Here is a 17,417-nt window from a genome sequence, read left to right on the forward strand (position 1 = left end):
TGCAACCAGTCACTATCTATACATATCCAGCCTCTTCCTATTTGCTTCTGAGAAATCATTGCAGGGATCTAACCTGATTTCTCTTTTTAAAAAGGAAATAATTCTGCATCTTTAGGGAGAGTGGTGCTGTGTATAGCAGTAGCAAGAGCACAGTTTGTCTAGATTCCCCTGCTTTAAGTGCCAGGATAATGCTGAAGTGATCCTTTCTGAGCTAGAAAGGAGGGAGACAGAGCTACACATACCTCTCTTCACTGCCCCTGAAGGGTCCCACTGAGGAGTGTGCCATGGGAGGGAAGACCAAAAATATTTGCTTTCACAGGGATCCTGTGCCCCAACCCCCACAAATGTGGAGGGCTGCCTGTATTACATTCCACGTTAGGCTGCATTGGAATTAGCAGTGACTAAGGCAGCATCCGAAACCAACATTTCCCAGCTCAACTCATTTTCTTAAGATAGCACAAATCCTAAAGGTCAGAGAAGAACTTTCAATTTTACTGTATTTTAGTCTACTTTTTCTAGCCAGAAAGTAAATAATTCTTAGCTGGTATCTCTTGCTGTCTGATTTTCAGTTCTGATACTAAACCTAAGCTCTTTACAAGTAATTCCCAAACCAACATACAATAGTGGAAACATTAGCCTTCACACCCATCTTAACATCAATAACTGTAAGGCAGTTCAGATATACCTTAAAGTCACTCTCATTGGCTCCAAAGTTGATATGGCCCATGCTCTCCACCAGCACATCCAGTGTGTCCCCTATCTTGCCAGATATATTCATTCCATTTACTTTGTTCCGTTCTAGTGTCCCTTTATACACCTGATGTGAGAAGGAGAGAAAGGATTAGCAGGTATTTCAGTTAGGAACCCCAGTAGAGACCCTGTGTCTTCCCTCAGCCTTTGCCTATTCCAGTAAAAGCCTGGGAATTGTTGCAGTCTCTAGTAAGGCTCAGCCTTCCCATACACAAGGAGGCCCTCAACTTTCCACCTTACTCCATTGAGCAGAATGTAGGCAAGATCATGGATTCCATTCTCAGAGGCACTGAGCAAGACTGGCTCCTGGATGTCATGTGGGAGAAGTGTGCGGTAGAGCATGAAGCCATTGGGCTGGAATACAGAATAGAAACCATTTATTCAAAGCAAATCCTAGCAACAACAGGAAAATTCAATTCCCACTGGGTTTTCTCAGCATTTCTAGTGGAAATAGTTACAGACCTTTGCTGACACATCTTACCTGCTTGAGGGACTCAAAGGTGAGTGGGAAGGAGGAAAAGAATGGCAGGGAAGGTGAAAGAAGGCCTAGAACATCCAGCAGGGCCACACGCTACAGAAAGAAAAGATAGTTATTGCACATCCTGTCTTCTAAATACATTTTCTAAAGTGGCTTACATTATAAAATATAGTATCTGAAATAAGCATACAGACAATCAAGACACAAGTCTCAGTTATAAAATATTTTCTTAAAATTAGACTAAAATGGGAAACTGAGCTCCCAAACCTCCACACAGATTAATGTCATCACAAAGCAGAACCATTCCTTTTCTGAATGACTCAACAGGAGGAAGGAGGCAGAGCAAGAAACCTATTCATGAGCCAAAGACATTAACGTATGAGGAAATGGTTTCCATCTGTGACTCACCTGTGGTAGGGATACATAGCCATATGCAATCTTTGGTGTAGGGGGTGGCATTGGTCCTGCAGGCAACACCTGAAACTGATTGTTTTTTAAAAACAAAAAACAAAACAGATGTTAAGAGGACAGATTGCCCATTGTAGGTGATGAGTGTACCTGAAATGGAGGAGCAGTAAACCAGTAAACATCTTGATCTAACCCACCTCTTGGTACAGTAAACAAATAGTGCACTTTGCATTGTTCTGACTTAGAGAGTAAAATGACTGGTATCCAAACAATATAAGTCCAGAGTGCAATTGATAATAAACTCCAGTAAATTAAACACATCTATGCCCTTCTACTATACCCTCACAAAGCATTCTTCAAGCCAGCAAGAGGAGACTATACAATGTGTGCACAATTTTAAATAGAAGAAGCAGTAGGCAGGCTATAGAAGGGGAAAGCTGTTACAAAGTGGATTGGTTATGACCCCACAACTAGTCTTACACTGTGCTTCCCAATTAACTACCGGAAGCTGTTGACTTAATTTGGTTTCATGATGAGGCCAGGTGACAGCATGAGTACATGCCCTGAACTACTGTATGTTATATTGTTCCATTCTCAAGAACTAAACAGAACTAAGCTGTAGGTCCTGATCTTTATAAGCAGTAAGTTAGGAACTGAACTCAGTGTAGATCTCAACTCTTAAGCTATATCCTGACCATACACACTTTAATATTACTACAGGTTCAGTGATAAAATAATTAGTTCCTCTTCCAATCAGTATAAGTTTTTGCACTATATTCCACCTAATGGATTTCTACCTTGCTAATGACAGTCCGAATAGCATACAGTTTGTCAGTAGGGTCTCCAGCTTCTGAGAGAGGTGCATCATAATCATAACTAGTAGTGATGGGATTGTAAATGCCATTATTGTAATCAGCACCTGCACAGAAAAGGAAGTGAAAACAAGACAATCTCTTGGACCTCTTGCCACCCCATAAATCTAGGTGCAATTCTCTCAACAAAAGTGAAGCCTCCCTTGTCTCAGCAAAGGCATGAGCCCAAATGAGCCAAAACTCACCACTCCAGTAACCGAAGCTGGTACCACCCTGGAACATATACCTGCAAGAAGGTTAAATATCACAGTAAGAGTCCCCAACATCAAAATAACAAAGCAGGAGAACAAGAAAAAATAAACTGTTAAGGAACTGATGTGTAACAATGGGCATGGACTGATCTCTGACGCAGGGTAATATTTGAAGCTACAGTATGTGCCTTTGTATTCATTCTGCATAAAAATTCTATCAGCTATTCAAACAAATATAGTATGAGCTGCCTTGTTATAAGCATACAATCCCTAAGGTCAATTTGAGAATTGTAGCAAACACGCTGAGGCAAGGAAGCACATACATTCATCTTCAGTGTAACCCCTGCTTGTTTCAGTCATCTGATTTATTGCTTATATCCCACAGCCCCCACTCCCCCATGGTCTCACGGTTACATGTTGACGTTGGCTCCCAGTTCTAGCATCTTCTCTAGGCCATGAGCCACCGCCTCAGCACTTCTTGTGGCATGTGGCTCACCCCAATAATCCAGCCAACCTGTGTAGTATTCAGAATTCACCTAGGAGGAAGGGAGAATTTGGACCTTTATTGAGCAGTAGTAAAACTGTCTTATTCACTATTTCCAGTGAAACATTTGGAGGTTGAGTGAATCAATTTTGCCCTCATCCCTGTCCAGGAATCTCCTTCCACATAATGAAAAACTCACACCTATAATGGCCAGAGCAGTCTGCACACTGGCTACTGTGTATAAAGACCTCAGAACTAGCTATCAAAAGGCAAGGTTGCCCTAGATGACCCTTGGATGTCTAGCATCATTCAGGAAGATGAAACAAGCTCTTTGCAAGCTTGTGGCCTTGGTACCAGTTAAGTAACCACTCACCAATGGTCCTCCTGGCTCATATATTCGCTGCTTCTCAAATGCCTCCGTCACATTTTCATCTGTTAAAAAACAGAAAAGGGCAGAAATCAAAATAAGATTCCTTCCTGGCTCCTGTCAACTCCATCAGAGTTCACCCAGCCTTAAACTACCTAATCCAAAGTCCACAGTAGCATAGAGCCCTTGCAGTGTCCCACATTGGAGCTCAGATTCTTTGGTGCCATCAGTGGTGAAGAGCAGAACTTTGTCACCCAAGTGGGCCCGAAAGACACCCACAAGGTGGCGCAGATAGTCATAGTCACAGGCATAGTAGCTCCCATATTCATTCTCCACCTGCCTGGAGAACAGAAAGAATTAAAAAGTGGTGACTCAGAACCCTCACCCACATCCTACTGAAGGATTTTTTTATAAGACTTTCTACAGAGTTAATTTGTTATGCGCTAAGAGCCGGCATGGTGTAGTGGTTTGAGAGTTGACCTATGATTTTGGAAACCAGGAGTCAAATCTCCACCTGGCCATGGAAACCCACTGATGACCATAGACAAGTCACATTCTCAGCCTCAAAGGAAGGCAAAGAGAAACCCCCATGATAGGTTTGCCTTCGGGTCACCATAAACTGGAAACGACTTGAAGGCACACAACAATAAGAAGTTGTGATGCCCAACCCTTTCTACATCATAGACTGGACACCCAAATATGTGCAATTCCACTTTTTGTGAAGGAAGCAAACACCCAAGTCCTTTATGTGTTTGAAGGACTTTAGTTTTAACAATGTCCCTTATGTTTGACAGTGAGTCGCAGATATGAAGCAATGATTTAAGCATGTGACTCCTACCTGGTAACCTTGGTACACTCCCCCACCCACACTGGCCTTATTTACACTTCATCAGTGTTCTTGTGCCATTTGTAATAGTATTGCCATGACCAAAGATAGAAAGATAAAGCATGGCTATCCACTTCCATTTCCAAGAAATGAGGTGACTGAGGTGACTGGGGCATTGAAGCAGTTAAACATGTGACAGTTATTCTAGGAGTGATGACACAGAAATTAAATAGAGTAGCAACACAAAAATCTTTACATGTGAACCTATTTTTAGCCCTGCAACCTCAATGAAACCAACTTCCTGATCAATACACTTTACTCAGTTACTCAAGTAACACACAGACTCCTCATAGTAACAGAAACATTGAGAGGTTCAGGATGTGACTGGGGAAGACACAAACTAAACCTTTTCCTTCAGCACTTGACCCATAGGAAGTGAGATGCCTGGAGCAATTGCACCCATTGAACCATTTACAATCCAGCCCATGTCAATTTAACTACCACTTTATTGTTTTTTGTGGGTTTTCCGGGCTGTGAGGCCATGTTCTAGAAGCAGCTGCTGGTGAAACATCAGGAATAAACTCTTCTAGAACACGGCCTCATAGCCTGAAAAACCGACAAAAAACTATGGATGCCGTCTGTGAAAGCCTTCGACTTCACATACCACTGTATTGCCACTACATCCACTCTAGGGAACGCAGAGGCCACTCGAGACACTATATCACTTAAATGCTAGCTGCTCAGCTAGTGGCAATGAAATGCTACCTTGGTTGAGTCATCCCATTCATATAAAGTCTTGGTGTGGCAACATAGGGATCTTGGTACTGAAAATGCAAGTGGGCAGCCACTCTCTGCTTTGCTCAGCTGGATACTGTATGCCTATGTAACCCAGCACTTTTCTAGTTCGCTGCTTGGCCTGGTACAAGCTTCATGTCAGGAACACCCTATAGTGTACAGTTCCAACTCCTTTCAGGCCCAGACAGTGTAGCAAATAATAATGGATCATGCAGTCAGAGCCCAACAGTATCTAGAGGCCATAGGCTGCCTTACCCTGCTTTAGAGGCGTAGCTAGGGACAATATGATGTGTAAAATCAGTCTATGCTGGACGCACCTGGACACTGATGATGTTCCCTCCATGGATGTAGAGATGGGGCTTGATCCTAGGTAGCAGTATACTCAGCCATTTGTCCACAGCTTGCAGGAAATCTGAGAGCAGAAACCAAGTAACTTAGCCAAAAACTTGGGCTACTCTCTGCAGTTTAAAAAAATGGTAAGTCAAGAGTTGGAGACTGATACAATGTACAGAGAAGAGATCTGAAAGGAACTTTGGACAAGTATACAATACAGTACTCAGAGTATTATGTCTATAGAAAAGATGTGAAAATAGGAAAGTCCAGATGAACAGCCTTTTAAAAGCTTGGTATCAACAAAGCAAAACTGTTTGTACAGCTACCAACCACACAGGACAGGAATGAAGATTATGAGCGGGAGTGCAACTAACGCCATCCCCATTATGCTGGTGGAGCTGATGGGAGTTCTGGAGTTCCAAAATTTCTGAAGGGCCAGTTTTCCCACTCCAATGTCTAGGAAGCTGGAATTGAGATCCAAGGGACCAATCATCTCTGAGATGTTCCATCTTACCTGGATCAGATGTTCGGAGGGCAATATTTGGCTTTGACAACAGCCAGGATGGAAGGCCACCCTAGGAAAGAAGAACAATTAAGAACCAATTTTGCAAATAGCATTCTGAGTATGTATATGTATAGAACTGGTCTGAAGGCAAAAGTAGGTTTGAAATTATGTGGGTAATTCCTGAAGCATTGAAACAAATGTAAAATATTCTGTGCACAGGCCTAACAGATTGAAGACTGATTCAGGAGTCAGAGCCCAACAGCTCTGACTTGTTCAGTTGGATCTCATCCCAATTTGCTCTGGATCAGTCCAGAACATGAATCTAAATCAAGATTTAAGAATCCAAACTGGGGGCCTCTCCCACTAGAAAAATAAAAATAGCTAAAAAATATTTTTATACATTTGCACACATGCAAAAGGATCTTGTGGTACCTTTCAGAGAGATGGAATGACCATATACTGTACCTGATTAAGTAGACCCTGTCTAAGAAAACAGGCTACAAACTTATTTCTCTCAATTCTCTTAAAGATGCTACAAGATCCCTTTCCATACTGATACAGACTAACACAGCTATGTCTTTGAATACATCTGCATAACATTTGATACATGGGACTCTCTAAAGATGGAATTAAACCTCCCTGGTTTCAGATATGTAAAAAAAAACTTGTTCATAAAAGCTGCTGTGTACTGTTCAATCTTGGCAATTTGTTCCACATTTTATTCTGGTATTGCTCTTCTAGGGCATCAGTATGATATATCTATTTATGCTGCATTTAATCTCCATGAACCCCCTTGAGGCATGTGGTGATCTGTGCTGGCATTAAAAATGTCTGTCTTGTAACTTCATACTCTACCCATCTCTTTCAGAGTTGCCTGTCTAAATCTTTTGCAGGGGAGCAAGGAACAGACAGACTGAGAATTGCTGCTGCCACCATCCTTTTTTTCCGTCCTATAAATCTGTTCTTACTGCCTTTCTTTTCTTCTACCTCTGTCTCAAGAGGACCACTTGATGCTGTTTCTTAAGGTGTTTAGCAGGCTGCTGGTGCTGTGTTGTTTACCCATGGCCATCTGCTATCCACAATGACATCGTACAATAATCCTGGGACTCCCTCCTACCTCAAAATTGTTCCAGCCAATGCTTTGCCTTTTCTGTAGTGACTCAAGCTGCCTGTTTTCAAACACTAAAATAAAAACAACTACTAGAGATAATGGGGCCAGGGAGAATAGGTTTTGCTACCTAAAACAAACAACAGAACAAAAGGAAATTAAAGAAAGACTAAGCAAGACCAACAACTCTCCACCTCTCACAACAGGTCTTTCACAATCTGCTACTTACTAACACAAAATGGAAAAAAAAAAAAAAAAACCCAGCGGAGGAGATTGACTTTACAACTTCAATGCCAGCACATAATGCCTCCCCATAAGCCAGTGGTTCACAACCTTCCTAATGCCGCGACCCTTTAATACAGTTCCTCATGTTGTGGTGACCGGGGATGTAGCCAAGGGGGGGGGGGGTTTGTGGGGTCTGGACCCCCCTTCCATTAGATACAATGAATGGCACCCGCTGCTGCGCCGCCGCACCCAAGCCCCATTATAATGGTGGCACTTAGTCTGGATCCCCCCCTTCCCAAAATTCTGGCTACGTCCCTGTGGTGACCCCCAACCATAAAATTATTTTCATTGCTACTTCATAACTGTAATTTTGCTATTGTTTTCCTTTTTAAAAAAGTTTTATTAAATTTTAAAATTTTTGTAATTTTGCTAATGTTCCGATGATCTTAGGCGACCTCTGTGAACCCCCCCCCCCAAGGGGGTCGCAACCCACAGGTTGTGAACCGCTGCCATAAGCTGTCTAATTGGAGAGTGTTAGTGAAATCCATGCCTCTGAGTGTACATTAAAGCTATCAGTGAGCACATCTTAGCTCTCCTCTTGCCCCACCCCGTTACACTTCAGCATCTTCCTTATATAGCCATGTTGAAGATATAATACCTCATTTTAATCCATTCATTTGTGAGGTTCAGATCTATGGATCAGCTTTAAGTGCTTTGGACAATTCCACTTTGGAAATGAATTTGCCCAACCCAAAATAACAAAGTAATATAATTAGCTTTGTTATGTTGGATTAAGATTATGTGGTTGTAAAGCACTGTACACAGTAAGAGAGTATAAAATTAAAAAACCCCAAAGAGGAAAAGAGATTAGAAAGAGAGGAGGACAACCAAAGAAAGTTTAACAAAATCCCTGTGTAGTAAAGGATGAAATGTTCAACAACATATTTACAAAAGAGGAACAACCATTTGTGAGAGGGATGAATAATTTAGATGCTGAACATGAGTCACAACCCATTTGAATCTTTTGCATAGCCCTTACCATCTCCCATTCAGCACAGATGTAGGGGCCAGGTCGCAAAATCACTAAGAGGCCAAAATGGGCAACCAGATCCAGGAATCCCTCTATGTCTCTATCACCAGAAAAATTGTAGACACCAGGCAATGGCTCATGGTAGTTCCAGGGTATATAGCTAAGGGAGTGAAAGTACACATTTCAGCCTGGAATAGAAGCCTGGGACAACATACATTATTTTAGATTGTTTAATGTGTTATTGTAAAAATGGTGACAATACATAATTTTATTCCTTTGTTTTTAGCTAATTTTGTTTTGTTTGTGAGCCACCTTGGGTCTCACACTAGGAAAAAAAGGGACATTGGCTCTTACCTGTGATATGTCCATTTCCAGGAGATAAGAGCCCCACATCCTGTAGTTTGGGTTATGCTCCTCCCACTCATTCCAGATAGGCAGGAAGTAAAGAGAGAGACCTTCTGGTGACCCCACGTGGGTGGAGCTAACCCTAGAAGGCCAGTCGTACAACAGCCGAATGCTCCAGAAAAAATATAAACCATTTATTTGCATATCAAACTATAGAGAATTGGACAGTGACAGAGCCAGTCAGTGAGCAATCTGGCTTGCTCCCCATAGGGAAGAACTATGTGGATATGAACCATCCCTATGCCAGCACCCCTGAGGGCGGGCCAGGATGTGGGGCTCTTATCTACTGGAAATGGACATATCACAGGTAAGAGCCAAGGTCCCATTTCCCAGTAGATAAGACCCCCACATCCTGTAGTTTGGGATTTACCAAAGCCGATCTAAACAGGGTGGGCAGTGTTGGCCCTTCAGTGACATAGGTTTAAGCACCTGCTGCAAGACCCTGCTGTCAACAGCAGCCTCAGCCAAGCCGTCAAGCTAGTGATGTCTAACAAGTGTGTATGGTGGCTTGTAAGTGGCCACCCTGTTGGTCTTTGCTATAGGACCTATGATGGTTAGAGGTGGGTGATGGGTGACTTGGTTTCTGGTGATAATCTCTCAAGGATTTATGGCAGCTAGTAATGCCGGGCCTGGCCCACCTGCTAGGCATGGAAACTGATGCCTTCTTGCCCATAGAACAGGGCTAAAAGGAAACAAAGTGGGGTGTCAGAGGAACGAAAGCTGTTTCTCCTCTATGGGTGGCTTGGTCTCCAGCATGGTGTATGTTTTTTAAATTCTTTCTAATGTCTGGGAGAATGAAGGAGAAGGTGGGGGGGGGTAGGAGGTTAGAGCTCACCCTAAGGGTGGTGTCTTGGTCTGGCTGAATTGTCATGGAGTCAGTTGTAAAAACATTGAGCTGGTAGTGTGATAGCAGGACCCCAGGCTCAGACCCCCAATGTGCCAAAGGGGCAGAATCAGGAGGGGCCCCAACCAGGCAAATGGTATGGTTTAGAGAAAATCTCCCTTAGGAACTAAGACAGTCAGCACCCTCAGGACCATGTATAAATCTGAGAAAAGAAATGGGGTTGTGTAGGCAAGGCAAGCAACAAGTCACCTTAGGAGTCTCTGACCATGGAGATAGGGTGCTATCCCATCCTGGCCCCTTGGCTGTGTCACAACAGTGAGGTTATAAGTGAAGTCTGTTTATTGCTGGGGAGGCCTAAGGCCCCAGCCCATGTCCTCCTGGAAGAATTTCAATAAGGAGAAGACTGAGGGTTTCAGGGAGTCCTGAAGGACCTCCATGCTAACTAATGTGTTATAGAACAGTGTTTCCCAGGCTATCTGGTCTGAGGAAATAGCAATTGTTTATATTGTTTTATGGGAGTCTAAGAGGAGTAGCAGGTCTGGCAAGGGACTGCCATTTCAACTAGCATTGGTATAGAGAGATGGAGAGGGATCAGGCTCACCCTGAGACTGGCAAGAATGTTAGGCATGGGTGCCCTTTGTTCCATGGCCCAATCGTATTTCCCACTTAGTAGTCAGTCTAGGGAAAAACACAAGCTAGTGAACCCAATGGGGAGAAAAAGGATTGCTAGTTAAACCTCCAGGGTTTTAATATGTCTAAAATGTGGATTATGGTGGATTATGTGATCAATCAGAATGGAACCTGATCCAATCTGGACCTATGCCAGTTTACACTCTATCACTGATCACCTTGTCAACTGGTTATAGCAATGAAGGTGATATTAAGGTGATTTAACTTGTAGCAATGAAGACTTACCACTCTGAAAGAGGAATGTTAATGTCTGACCACCAACTAATATTTCAGAACAATGTGCAGTTCTTTACTGGAGCATCTGTGCACCTGTGTAAAATAAAACTAATTCCATGGTTAGGCAAGAGAGACACTGGATTAACCTTGATCTTGCAGACATTGGTGAGTCCATGCAGAAGTGTGGATGCACTCTTTGTTATCAGGGCCTGTTATCAGAATTAAGTCTGATTTCATCTGAGGAAGAACTTGTCTAGAGACTTTAAAAAATCATCCAACTCTATGTAGGAGACTATCATCAGTCTATAGGAAGGCTGAGGGGTCTCCCGGCTGAATGAACTGCTGATTATGGAGTCATGAAATGGTAACAGAGGACTTGGCTAGGATAATACTCTGCTATCCAGTTTCGAGGGGAGAAATTTCCCCACAAAAAGATCTGGCAAAGAAAAACAAACTTCAATTTTAAATAATACAGTGGTCCCTCAGTATTCACTGGAGATTGGTTATCGGACCTAGCATGAATACCAAATCCATGGAAGCTCACGTCCCGTAAAATATAATGGCACAGTAAAATGGAGTCCATTATATAAAATAGTAAAATCAAGGTTTGATATATATATGTGTGTGTGTTTGTGTGTGTGTGTGTCTGACATATATTTACAAGCTGTGGGTATACAGAGGGCTGGCTGTAACTCCCTATATGCTACATGGTATATTAGATCTGAGCATGTGTGCTAGCAGAAAACAAGGCTAGCAGAAAACCAAGCAAGTCCATTTTTCCAACCTCAGAAGAAGGTGGTTTTCTTTGAACCAGACTTTGCCATGAAAACCTATTCTGGGAAAGACACCCACCCACAAAGTGGCTAACCTTATAACAATAGTATACAAAGGCATCTTGTATCACCTTGAGACCAATTAAAGGAAAGAGATTGGCAGCATGAACCTTCATGGCCTTGAGCCCAATTCAGCATATGCATGACAGACCTTGTCACAATAGGTCTACCGAGCCAGGGACCAGTTGTATGGCAAGCCCATCAGCAGGCTTTCTTAGTTAAAATGTAACTATTTAGACTAGTCAACAGGTAATTGTGTTCTTCTTTTGTGGCAGATCCCCTCAGGGCTCTATAGGATGTCTGTATGGGATTTGAAGCAACCCCTTAGCAGAAAAAACAGTTTTTATTGTTTTGAAACACTCATGGGGGAAGGGGGGTTTCTCCTGGGATGGAGAGGAGGCTGTTTGTCTGTTTTTGATTAAGAATTTTTCTTAATCCCCTGTATCAGTGAGAACCATCTCATAGAAGAAACTGTATTTTTGTTTTGTTTTGTTTTTTCCCTTTAACGGACATCTCTCCTATGAAAGAAGGGAAGGAGAGGGGAGCCACCTCTCCTGAGGCTAGTTGACTGAGGTTCCCTGTGTTTTATAACAGGGACTTAGACACCCTTTTGCCCCTAAAGTGGAGTTTGGTTGGTCACATGAATCCAATATATCTATCATCCCATATGAGATGATTTTCTCAAAGATCCTCAATGCGTGTAAGCATTAGCGATCTGCTGAGTGACCAAAGGAAGTAAGTATCTTTCTCCTTGCTTGAGTCACCCTGTTTACTAGACATTAAATGAATCTGTATTGTAAAGCTTATGCTCTTACTGAGAAGTGCTAAGGCTGACACCAGTTTGCACAAGGGAGGTAGAATCATGTGCTCATCTTATGTCTTAGGCTGTTCCAGCTAAGGTAAAGAGGCTCTGGCCCTAATGGAGGCAGGGATGGAGGCCCATGAGGAGAGAAGAAAAGTCATCATGTGGCTTTTATGGCTAGCCTCCTCCTTTGTTGAATCTGTTTCCAGGCATGTCCTCTGCCCTGGTAAAAAGGAGAGGGGGTTGAGCAGAAACAGCACAACTCAGACCTCATGGGCTAACAGTAATAAAATGAACACCAGAAAAAAATAACCAGTATCTCTTGTAAATCTGAGCTCCCAGACCTGTTGGGGTCTCTCCCCTCCTTTATTTGCCCCATCAAGGGAGACTGCCTGGGCAGCAGCTTCCTCCAGGCAGTATGGAAACTGCTCTTAAGTTAGCAGTGACTGAAGACAATTCCTAATCATGGGTAGATAGCTGCATATGGCCTGTAGTGTAGCCCTGATATTCAAAGGACTTTTTTTTAAAAAAAATATGTTTGAAACAGCCCCAACTTCAAGCTGGGGTTTAGAAGCTTAGCCCTTTCAATCTAACACAGGCTTTATAGTAACCTGGCTGCATTATAGAAGCTGGCTTGGTCTTCAACTCCCTTCCCACTTGCATAGGTAGATGGGAAGGGCAGAGGGGGCTGCTGTGGGACATGGCTCCCCATTTATCTGAGGTATGTCTGGATCCTGAGAAAGGATCATCTTTGATGGAAAGGAGAGGCCAAGGGCCCCAACTACTCTCCTCAAGAGTGCCAAAGTTTGGGGCAGACTGACACAATTGGGGAATGAAGGGAAGTCTCTTCCCATCCTTTCTACAAGTGTTTCCCCCCCCTATTTTTGAGGAGGGAATGCAGGAGAATTTGTATCCATGTGCTCTCTCAGAAAATCCTAGAATCCTAGAATTTTAGAGTTGGAAGAGACCCCAAGGGCCATCCAGTCAAACCCCATTATGCCATGCAGGAACTCTCAATCAAGCATATCCAACAGATGACCCTCCAGCCTCTGTTTAGAAGTGGGTGGCAGAGGCCATGCTCCCTCTGGTGAGGGCATGAAACCATTTTGTGCTTTTTTGTGGGATGCTCTGTGGCAGCCAAAAAAAAAATAATACCATTTTAGAGTTGGAAGCTTCAGCTCCTGCTGAGCCAAATCTAGCTTCCTTTACAGCCATGCAGCTGTACAATATAGAAGAGGAGTCCTCTACCTCCTTATACACCATCTCATTATAAGAATTCAAAGGGAATGTGCAGGAGCCCTGGCGACACCACCATGTGTTTTTCAGGCTGCAACAGGTTCTCCCACACCTGTTGGGATCCTGGATGCCATTGGGGCCAGAGATGGGAAGGAAGGGGGAGACTAAGAGCTTATCCCCTCATCTGACCTCCTGGCAGAGTCCCAAACCTTATGCTAAGCATAGTGCCTGCAATGGCAGAGGCCTCCTAACAATGCCTGCCCTGAATGAGGGCATTAGATCTGGCAAAGATTCATTGGTGGCTAGAGAGAGAGGGGCCCTGGTATTCACCCCTTCTCCTGTGTTTTCTTGCTGGTTTGCCTCTCTGCCCTTGGCCCTGTTTCAGGCTGGGCAGAGGTGCTGTAGAGAAAACTCTTTGCCATGGCATTTTGGCTGGCCTGTCCTCTGAACCCTGGCCCTAAATGGGCTGGGCAGAGATAATGAGAAGGGAAGTTTCCATAACTTCTGGCCAGTTTCCTCAATGATCCCTGGCCCTAAACGGGCTGGGCAGAGGTGATGTGAAGAAACAGAGACATTGAGGGGATACCCCTCACCATCTGTTCCCACGGCTCCCATGTGGTGCAAAGCTGTTTGCAGAAATCTCCTGTGCTCCCACCACAAAAGGGGGCAGCTTTGGAGGAGAGGGAGAGTCATAGGCAAAGCCAAGACCTTTCTGCAATCCTGGGAGCCCTTGGCATATTAAATCTTTCTTCCTGCTTCCAAGGCAACAAGAGAAACGAAGAGAAGAAAAGGACTAGAGTAGCTGTAGTGAAGAAGTTGCAGAGCAACAGCAAACACATCCTACTGGAGTGATAGGCAGGACAAGACTGGTCTTCTAGGGTTTGCTGCACCCATGTGGGGTCACCAGGTCTCTCTCTTTTACTTCCTGCCTATTGGAGTGAGTGGGAGGAGCATAACCCAAACTACAGAATGTGGGGGTCTTATCTACTGGGAAAAGGTGGCATATAAATGCAATAAATAAAAAATAAATAAATAACAGAGAATATTCTTTGAGAGGTTTGTGTGGATACACAAGGCAGCAGTCTGTTTTATCTGTGGTCCATTCCTTAACACAATCTGTATGATGTCTTTGTGGTTTGTCTACATATTCTCATTCCTCATTCTCAGACCAATATGTCAAAACATCGAGATATAATTGGGGCAGTGTGGTACAGAAACAATATATTTGTCTCCCCAGCTTTTACATGTGGGTCAAAACCAGAAATTTTTCCAGTCATCAATGAAAGGGAGACAGTAAAAAGCAGAATGTTTTTCGGTAGTGGCCAGACCTATGTAGGTCCTGTATCCTGTCCAATTTGATTAGCTGTTCCAGGGTGCTCTACATCTTGGTGAGGACATGTGATACAGACAAAGGCTTCCATTACTTTAGCCAGAGAACCATTCTTGCTCATCATGAGCAGCTGGGCTGAAAAGCCTGGCTAGTTTAATGTGTGAGCCCAACAGTAGAAGGCTGGAGCACATATGGACAGCCTCTAATGTCCCAACACAGCCTCACTTACACTTCTAATTACTTACATCTGCACAGCATTAAGACCACTCATGTACATCTTGAGAAGCCGATCCTTCCAATAGGCAGGTGGAATACGGAAGTAATGGATACTGCCTGAGATATAGCGAAATTTAACACCATCCTTGAGGAAGCTGTTATTTGTGTAATCAATGCTGAAAGAATGGCTTGCTGATGTGGCCTGGCATCCAGGATGAGAGTGGGAAAAGACAACATGGTTATTTTTATGCAGAAATGCAACATCGCCACATCTCTAGCTGGGAGGACTAGATAGGCAGAGTCATCTCCTGCCCTACTGTGATAATAGGAGATAGTTATGGATGTCACCTTTCACAGAATCTGGATAGCAAGGTTAATATTTGATTTTTCAGAGGTGTCTCTGTAATGAGGCTGCTTTGCCCAGAGCCTTCAGGATTCATGGCACATCTAGCACATATATAATACAATGTGCCAATATTTATGTACCGAAAACATGAATTCACCAAGTGCAACCCAGAAAACATGTATGTGTTATGTAACAAATCTTAAAAGTGTATGCACATACTCATGTTCTCCTGTCCCTCTCCAAACCCTGCAAGTCTAAATCTAAATTCCAGCCAGTATTTGTTCCTTGGGTTCAAGTGTAATTGCACCCCCACAAAGATCTGTTTTGAACTTTTTAAAAGGTGGTATATAAATAAAATTTAATATAATATTATTATTATCCAAGACATGTTCTATATATTCCTGAATTATTCATCTAGGATTCATTTGCTGAAGCATATTCTGAGGGCACCCACATTTCTGGCCCCAGTGCTGTATTTTTACCCTCTATCAAAATTCACATATGTTCATATGTGTACACACACAATTTTCTTATCCTGTCCCAAAACTGTTTATGTTATAGATGCTCTTTATTGCTGCCTAATCTATTAGTACCCTTAACATCTGAACACATGGCTATTCTGCTTTTAGGATGAAAGAACAACTGCTACTTTAGTTTGATGTTGTGTGCCTTCAAATAGTTTCCAACTTATGGCAACTCGATCACAGAGTTTTCTTGTCAAGATTTGTTTTAGCGGGATGGGTGGATGGGTCGCCTTTGCTTCCCTTCCGAGGCTGTGTGTGATTTGCCTAAGGTCCCCTAGTAGGTTTCCATGGATGTGTGGGGACTCGAACCCTGGTCTCCAGGGTTGTAGCTCTATACTGAAACCATCACACTGGCTCTCTACTATTTTAGAAGCTGCCAGAAATTTTCAATAAGCAGTATGAATAAACTCCATCCTGGGGAACTTTCATATAATTACACCATTTAGGAACCCAGTTCTGTGATAGGACAGTAATCCCAATGACAACAGGCAGAATTACACAAGTGAAAGAAGGGGGAGTGGTAGAAGGAGCCAACAAAAAGTTTGGTTTAGGTTTAACTGTAAACAGAGTGGACGAGAAGAGGGGAAGGCCATCAAAAGTAAGAGAATCCCTAACTTTCCCAGCAGAGAGTGCCCTCCCACTCTCCTTCCTCTTCCTTACCTGGAACTGTAGACCCCTCAACAAAAACACCAGAATATACAGCTTCAGTCCCATTTCTTTGCTTGTAACTTCAGCTTGGACCAAAAGAAGTTGCTGGAATTAATCACATGACCAGCTAGTGGGCTGGTCCTGGTGCTTCCTCTGAGGTTTGGGGGTGGTCACTGTGAGGGGAAGTAAGGATATATATGAGTTCACTGAAAAAGGAGGAAAGGAGGCAGTCACAGTAAATCAGAGAAAGCAGCCATAGGCAACCAGCTCTTTCTGGAACCAGAAAGGAAAAAATAAAAAATAACACAGAGAAAATGCTACTGAGTGTTTTTCTGTACTCAGAAGTATCAGAAATGAACACTTCCTCAGTCAAATAATCAGCAAGATGACAATAATCTTGTAGGAAGAGGCAGCAAGAGAGCAGAGCAGAATTGTCTTTGTACTGCAAAGCTGTTCACCGCTGAATCAGGAACAATAAATTTTAAAATTTGGCACAGAGGGCTCAGGAGTGTGGCTTTACTAAACAGAACAGGCTCATGAATCTAAGTCAAATTCTTTAAGGTTTTTCATTGTCCCTTATTGTAAGCAATGCTAGGGCACTTTCCAGAGGGCTGCGATGAAAGGGACAAAATTCAGTGATTAAATAAGGTTCAAATGGGATAGGGCCTGCCATACCCATTTAATCATGAGAAGTGAAAGGATCAGTGATAACATCAAGTCTGCTCTCCCTTAAATGCTCAAGAGGATGCTGTATGCTATCACATTGCATTCAACCAAATAATCCCTTTTTTTGGTTGGAAGACTTCAACTGATGGAAAATTTACCCTCTTCCCTCCTACCAGGAGTTTTTCCCCAATTATTAATCTGGGCTGTCTGGTAAATCCTAGAAACTCACTTCTAATATTGATGTTTCTGATGTTGATTTCCAGTTGTTCAATTAAATTGCATTTTGACA

General features: G+C 43.0%; 1 protein-coding gene across 3 annotated transcripts in view; it reads right to left on the bottom strand.

Moving 5' to 3' along the window:
* The window catches only part of GLB1L (galactosidase beta 1 like), a 17,787-nt gene extending 1,152 nt beyond the window's left edge, over window positions 1-16,635 (bottom strand). The window contains exons 1-14 of one of the 3 annotated variants that reach the window (XM_042461714.1): window positions 16,475-16,635; window positions 14,974-15,146; window positions 8,382-8,532; window positions 6,019-6,079; window positions 5,489-5,583; window positions 3,706-3,886; window positions 3,557-3,615; window positions 3,114-3,235; window positions 2,694-2,734; window positions 2,434-2,555; window positions 1,637-1,711; window positions 1,232-1,321; window positions 991-1,104; window positions 686-817 (exon numbers count right to left, since the gene is read on the bottom strand). In XM_042461714.1, coding sequence (XP_042317648.1) covers window positions 686-817; window positions 991-1,104; window positions 1,232-1,321; window positions 1,637-1,711; window positions 2,434-2,555; window positions 2,694-2,734; window positions 3,114-3,235; window positions 3,557-3,615; window positions 3,706-3,886; window positions 5,489-5,583; window positions 6,019-6,079; window positions 8,382-8,532; window positions 14,974-15,146; window positions 16,475-16,528 — 1,470 coding nt within the window. In that variant the 5' untranslated portion in view covers window positions 16,529-16,635. The remainder of the gene's footprint in view (window positions 1-685; window positions 818-990; window positions 1,105-1,231; window positions 1,322-1,636; window positions 1,712-2,433; window positions 2,556-2,693; window positions 2,735-3,113; window positions 3,236-3,556; window positions 3,616-3,705; window positions 3,887-5,488; window positions 5,584-6,018; window positions 6,080-8,381; window positions 8,533-14,973; window positions 15,147-16,474) is intronic. The other 2 variants (XM_042461732.1, XM_042461723.1) reach the window with 2 other exon arrangements.
* Window positions 16,636-17,417: the final 782 nt, after the last annotated feature.

Source organism: Sceloporus undulatus, chromosome 1 (assembly GCF_019175285.1).
Source record: "Sceloporus undulatus isolate JIND9_A2432 ecotype Alabama chromosome 1, SceUnd_v1.1, whole genome shotgun sequence".
Classification (NCBI taxonomy): Eukaryota; Metazoa; Chordata; class Lepidosauria; order Squamata; family Phrynosomatidae; genus Sceloporus; species Sceloporus undulatus.